Source organism: Monopterus albus, unplaced genomic scaffold (assembly GCF_001952655.1).
Source record: "Monopterus albus unplaced genomic scaffold, M_albus_1.0 scaffold143.1, whole genome shotgun sequence".
NCBI lineage: Eukaryota > Metazoa > Chordata > Actinopteri > Synbranchiformes > Synbranchidae > Monopterus > Monopterus albus.
Window position 1 is genome coordinate 966,716 of NW_018128023.1, and position 6,471 is coordinate 973,186.

The 6,471-nt window shown below is 41.5% G+C and overlaps 1 protein-coding gene across 1 annotated transcript in view; it reads right to left on the bottom strand.

The window, feature by feature from the left end:
• LOC109968113 (inactive phospholipase C-like protein 2) overlaps positions 1-4,782 on the bottom strand; it is a 37,156-nt gene extending 32,374 nt beyond the window's left edge. Inside the window, exon 1 of the mRNA XM_020614153.1 lies at positions 3,773-4,782. Coding sequence (XP_020469809.1) covers positions 3,773-4,015 — 243 coding nt within the window. The 5' untranslated portion in view covers positions 4,016-4,782. The remainder of the gene's footprint in view (positions 1-3,772) is intronic.
• Positions 4,783-6,471: the final 1,689 nt, after the last annotated feature.

Consider the following 6,471-nt stretch of genomic DNA (forward strand, 5'->3'; position numbering starts at 1 on the left):
CCCACCCCCCCCCCCCCCCCCCCCCTTTATAGCATTAGGGCCTTAAGGGTCTACAGCCATGCTAGCAGCTCTTTGAGACTGTGCTGTACTTATGACACTGGGATTTGACTTAAATAAATACTAACATGCTCACAATAACAACGAGAGCATGCTAATATTTAGTATGCATAATTTTTAGCATGTTGACCATTTTAGTTTAGCATGTTAGCATGCTAACATTCACAACTTAGCACTGAAAATGCTATGCGTAGTGTCAACCATAGCTAGTAAAAAACTTGGACATTTGCAAATTTTAGTTTTTTTTAATGTAAAGGTTTCCTGCTTTTCATTGTATATTGCATAAAAATGTCACATTTTAGGTTTTTTGGTCAAATAAAGCACAAACTTTAAATATGTGACCTTAAGCTCAGAAAATGTAATGGGCAATTTTTGTTATTTTCAGATTTTTTTATAGCCTCAGCAATTAATCAATGAATCTACAAATGTTTTTCAGATTAACCAATTACCTAATTATTAAAATAATCTTTAGTTGCAGCCCTTATCAGACCAACTCTTCGTGCATTATTGCACACAGTACCAATCACAAAGTGTGCCATGATCACACACTCCACCTGTGTTTTGGGTGTGACTGCTACAGAAACCAGGACTATACAGTTAAATAGGGCACTGGAAGTACTATGTGGTCAAGTCCTTCTGTCAGCAGCTCAATGTATGGGAATAATGTTAGACAGAAAATGTGAAATGCTGCCCAACCTGACTATAAACCTCTGCCTTAGTGGCAAGTACAGCTACAGATGCTCTTTCACACTTGAAACCTTTGAAGTAACCTCGTGCACACAAGCCCACAAACAAACACACACACACATACATACACATCATACAAAATGGAACAAGTAAAAGGTTGATGCGAAAAGGTCATCATGTCAGCGAGCTAACCACGATTTCAGCTGACAAACGTCACAGATGCATTTACCGAAGTCAGGCAGTTCACTAAAACCAGGAGCAGACTTGAGCATCAACCGCCATCACCTATGAGCATTCAAACAAGTGGCAAACAGAGCTTCCATATGCGTCAGTGATGAGGCGAGGCTCACTTACAGGCACAAACTCTCACATTTATGCACACACAATTACCTGTACAACCCTGCATATGAACGACTGGATGTATGTTATGAATACAGAGTGAACTGTATAGCAGCTCAGAATAACAGTATTTCCTGTGGTTCCATCACAATCAGTGAGAGTGTTTATCCAGACTGCTATGTTGCACAGGGCCATGCTTATGCAGTCTAAAGTGGTTTAAAGCAGACTAAAGATGTTGATCCGAACTGCAGGAGGTGCTCAAGGCTGCTCTGACTTAAACAACTACTATCCCCAGCTGTGTGCTAACTCCTCTGGTTAATGCTGCTCCTTCAGACTGAAAAAACACACACAGTCATCCAAAACACACACACAGTCATGCATACTGATGAAGGTAGCATGCACTAGATTTACGCATTCACTGCACTGCATGACAGATTACAGTATTACAGTCCGACCTGAGATGATTATTGTACAGCACTTCTGCTTTACTGGACTGTATAAAAATTGTGTTGTCAGCCCTGCTTTTCTTGGTTATTGAAAAGCTGAGATTTTGGAGATATGCGGTTTTCACAGGACAACATTGTGCACACATACACATGCCAACCATGTTTTATCTCAGGAAGGGTAATGAGAGATATTTGCAGTGCCTAGCTTGATTTTACTAGAAGGCAAGTCTGTGCAAGTGTGTGTGACTGAATGTGCATGTGTTTTTTAGAAGAAAGAGAGAGAACCTGATGGTTATCTACAGTACATCAAGATGAACTTGAAACAAACTAAACTGAGTGGGCACCTGATTCTGCATTTCCTTCATGCATATGAGAGCGAGACAGAATAAATGAGAGGACAGCAGAGAGCATTAAGTCCATACTGGTGAACTACAATTAAGGGTGCTCTCATTATCTCAGCCAAAGCACACACACACATACTGAACATAAATTTCCCTGATTCCTGCTAAAACCAGTCTGGAATGTCTCGTTTCCTGTTTATCAGCCTACCTACATACCACCCAGACTAATACTGTGTGGAATCCTGAATTTAGCCATAGGGGAAACTTAACAAACAACTAAACACACTGTTGTGCTGACAGATTGATGCATATTTCCTTGGTTTTTACACTGAGCTCCATCTAAAGCCTTGGGAGTTTTTTAATTCAAAACACAAGCACATATGCAGGGAAAGCACAAATGTACTACAACACAGTATCTTAGATGCTGTGCTGCTTGGTTCATTGATCACTGAACGTTCTCAGCAGTAAATGTGCCCACTGAACATATAACAGTCAAACACAACATCATCCCGGAAATGCATGCCAGTTTCTGCTTCAGTGAAGTTAGTACCTAGGGAGCAGGTGACATTCTGGAGCCATTAAACCTCACACATCAGACCAGGCACCACCCTCGCCAGGAGTTATTTACGACCTCTGACACAGAGCGTGAGATGCCAGAACATCACTGAAAAATGTGTTTTAAAATCCCCGGTGTCAGGTTGGCTGCACTGTGGAAACTAACAGAAGACTGACAAGAGCAGGCCTATGCGTGGGCAAGGGAGTGAGAAACATTTGTGTGTTTGTGTATGTGTGTGTGTTCCAGTGAAAGATAAGGCCAAGGAGAAAGTAACATGTCATCACCAATTGCTCAGGACTTCATAGCAATAATGCAACATGAAGTGTTTGAGGAAATTGACCAACTTGCTGGCTTCCTGTCTTGCTGAGTGGAAGCCATTCACACACAGGTGAAGCCATGTTCAAAACTGTTGTGTCTTTGAGGGCAGTAGCTCTGGACACAGGCAGCACCCAGGGATCAATAAAAGACTTCCCATGTGCCTTAAGGCCCAAACAATAAACCAACAAAGTCAGGGAAGGAGTTATTGAGTAGATGCTATTTATACGACACTATTTTAAATGCCTTTTGGTTCCAAATTCAACATAAACTGCGAATAAGTGTGGCATCTCTAACAAGGGCTAAACACAAATAAACCTTTGTAAATCAGTGTAGGCACTGGGATTAACTGGACATTGAGGGCACACTGAATGCAGCCTAATCAACGACTACAGCAGGTGGTTTCACTTATTTCCTCCTCCTCTCTAGCTGATGAAGTGCTAATAAACGACATCACCTACAGTGCATGACACATGTGACTAAAAAGCTATGAAAATTTGTTTCAAGACTGATTTCAAGTGCTCTGTAGATCACAGATTCAGTGTAACGTGCCCCAACCCGATCTGGAAGCGTAGATCACTTTTATTCATCTTCTAAATTTCCTTTGCAGTATCAAGTGAGGTCAGATGAGGCAAAATGATTTTCGAAGCGGGACGGGGGGTGGGGGGCAGGTAGGTGACAGGAAGCAGAATCACAGTGTGCCAATGGTTTATTTAAATGAGGACGGGGCTTGGGATGTTAGGCTTCCACATCTATGTATATGCACGACTCAGTAATGATTTTAGGCTGACTTAAGTTTATTGGTTGATTTTTTTTTTATTATTATTTCAATCAATGTCATCTGCATCTCATTCCTGTAGGAGCTTGTAGTGTTCCTGTGCAATTCAATGGTTTTTGAGTACACAAATCCTACTCCATGTCATATTCCCCTTGAAATTCGTCGAGGTCTACTCTGGGCTTGGATCGATTTGCTTGCATTTATAACATTCTAAAGTCTTTCCTGTTTTTTCTTAAAGGAAACTGGGGCCTACCTTGATCAGACTGCTGCGTCGAGGGATTGGTTTAGCGGCTGAATCTGAACCTGTGCTCTCCCACGTCGGGGACTCGCAGCTGGATTCGCTTTGGACCTTCTTCGCGGTGTCTGACGCGTTGCAGTTTCCGTTTGACACTGGTTCTTCTCGGTGCATCTCCAGTTTTATTCCGGCTCCTCCTGCTGCAGGTTTCCAGCCAGCAACCGGTGGACTGGAGGCGCTTCTCTCTATATATTCAGCCATAATCACACTTTAAGATTCCTCAGTTCTACTGAAAGCAGCAGGGCTCCCAATGCAACGGCGCCTTACACGGATACAGACTTGCCATCGTGTGAAGTGAGCGATCACCCAAGAGCAGAGTAAACTTCTCTCTCTCTCTCTCTCTCTCTCTCTCTCTCTCTCTCTCGGTGTGTGTGTCTATCGTAGTGTCTTCCTTCTGAACACACACGAACACGCTGAACGGATAACAGGAGGAGAGACAGCTGAGCGACAGCAGGGACTGACACACCTCCCAGATCTCCGTGGCCAATATCCTCATCGCATCACCGCGACAGCTAGATATGCACTTTCCTTTAAGAAATGCAGACTGCTCTAACTCCGCTGTGTACAATTAAATCCTGACCACACTGTGGCCCAAAATTATGTAAAGCTGGTTTGCAGCCATCATCTGTCACCAGTCTGTTTGATGGGTGGGCGGTTTTCTGCCCATCCAAATACGCAGTGCCTACCCACAATGTGGTTCGAAACGAATTTCTAATAAGGTACCCTTTTTATGGAGTGTGGTGATGCTTAATAATTACATTATATAACAGTTGTGAGAACAACATTTGGGTTATCAAGACTGGCTGGATTGTTTAGTTATAGAAATGGCCTGCAGACTATATGGACAACATAATCAACAGCCTGTTGACTTGATTACAAAAACCTTCACATACGACTTAACATCCATACCTACAAAATGATCAAATGAATAACCAAACCCCTATTAATGACTTCTTAGCATTCTTAAGGTAAAATATCAATGTTAATCACTTGTTAATATTTATAACTTCAGACTGATGATTAAACCCTTTATTAATCACTTGTTTATAAAGACTTGACAGTTAGATCCTTTATTATTTGCTTTTTAACATCCACAGAGATCTAATGAAAAAAACCCACTTTATCCCTTAATAGCCTATTGTTAGGTATTTTTAGTCAGATAGATATTGGTTAGGTACTTGTTGTATTAGAAATGTCTTTAGTGTAGACAGGATGTCTAGCTCAGGCTGTTAAATGCTCACTCATTTCCATGAGTTACTCCAGGTTGTTTATGTTCAAGGATAACCAGATAGAAAGTGGCTACTGTATGATATGTTTAGCCCACTCACACACATTGATTTTCTCCATGTTTTGACTACTGCTACAGTCAGCTGTAAAGGTGGCATATCAGGTGACGTCACGGTTTGACGTCCCTGGGTAGAATGGGGTTAGCCCAAACCAAATATAATGTACAGGCCTGGTGGGTTCGGGGTCTTTCATCTTTCATCTGCCTGCGTGGGGTTTGGAGGTGCAAGATGCCTGAGCGTGTAATGTTAATTTTTACCTGTGTTCATGGAATAAATTAGCACTGTTTTGTAGTTACTTGGACTGTCTCATCTCTCAGAGTCCGTATGGTAAAAAGTACCGGGTACAACACTATAATTGAAGACTTGACCATAACTGAACATATTACAATTATCTACCCACACATCAACATTAGTGTGCATTGATCAGTGTATTGCGTGGTAATCACAATTATGTAGTTCTTTTATGTGTTTTGACAAAATAAGCTAATGACATTTATAGGGTATTTTTGCAGCTCAGACTTTCACTCAACTTTAATTCTTTTATCAATGTGCACTTTGAGGCAGTCCCATACACACCTGAACACACCATTAGGTTTAACTGCCTCTCTAAATTTAACTGAAAATCAAGGTCTTGGATTCTGGAGCAATTTGTTGTGATGCATGGCTCAGGGATAAATGCCAGTTCACTTTTTTTTGTTGCCAGAAATGCAATTGCTGGGACTTTATACATTTCTCATTCAACCAGTAAACACAGAGAAAGATGCATTCAGGTGCTATAGGTAGACTAGTATCCAGGCTCCCTTGGCTGCGCTGTGTCTGTACCCCCGCAAGACAAACAGTATGCTCCAACTCTGCTTGTTGACACAGTTTTTGCAATACTACTCACAAATCAAGGTCGGAGCAACATTCAGCGGCATAAAACCAATGTGTTGTGTGATTTATGTGATGAAGAGTCCCCCCATTTTCAGTGTCCACTGTAATAAAACACACAGAGTTCATAATTTAGAGGGGACTTTATCTGAAGAGACAGGAGGTTCTACTATTTCATTATCAGTTGTGCATTAACATAATGTATTGACTGCAATAAAAGTAGTAGGCTACACTGGGGTGTCCTTGGTCAGAAAACTGAAGAAGAATTTTTGTAATACAGTACTGACTACACAGAGGTGTCACACTCTCATAAGGAGTTGGAAGAGGCATCTCTGTTTTGTTCTTTCTGGCATACACATGTTCTTTCTGGTGATTTTTATTAGAAGGAAATAATTAGCTTGTTCAGGGGCCTTATTCTAGTTCATTTATATTTTGCATTGCAATTCCTTAGTTTCAGGGGGCCTGCAGGAACAAGATAAAGCACAGCACACAGCCAGGAAG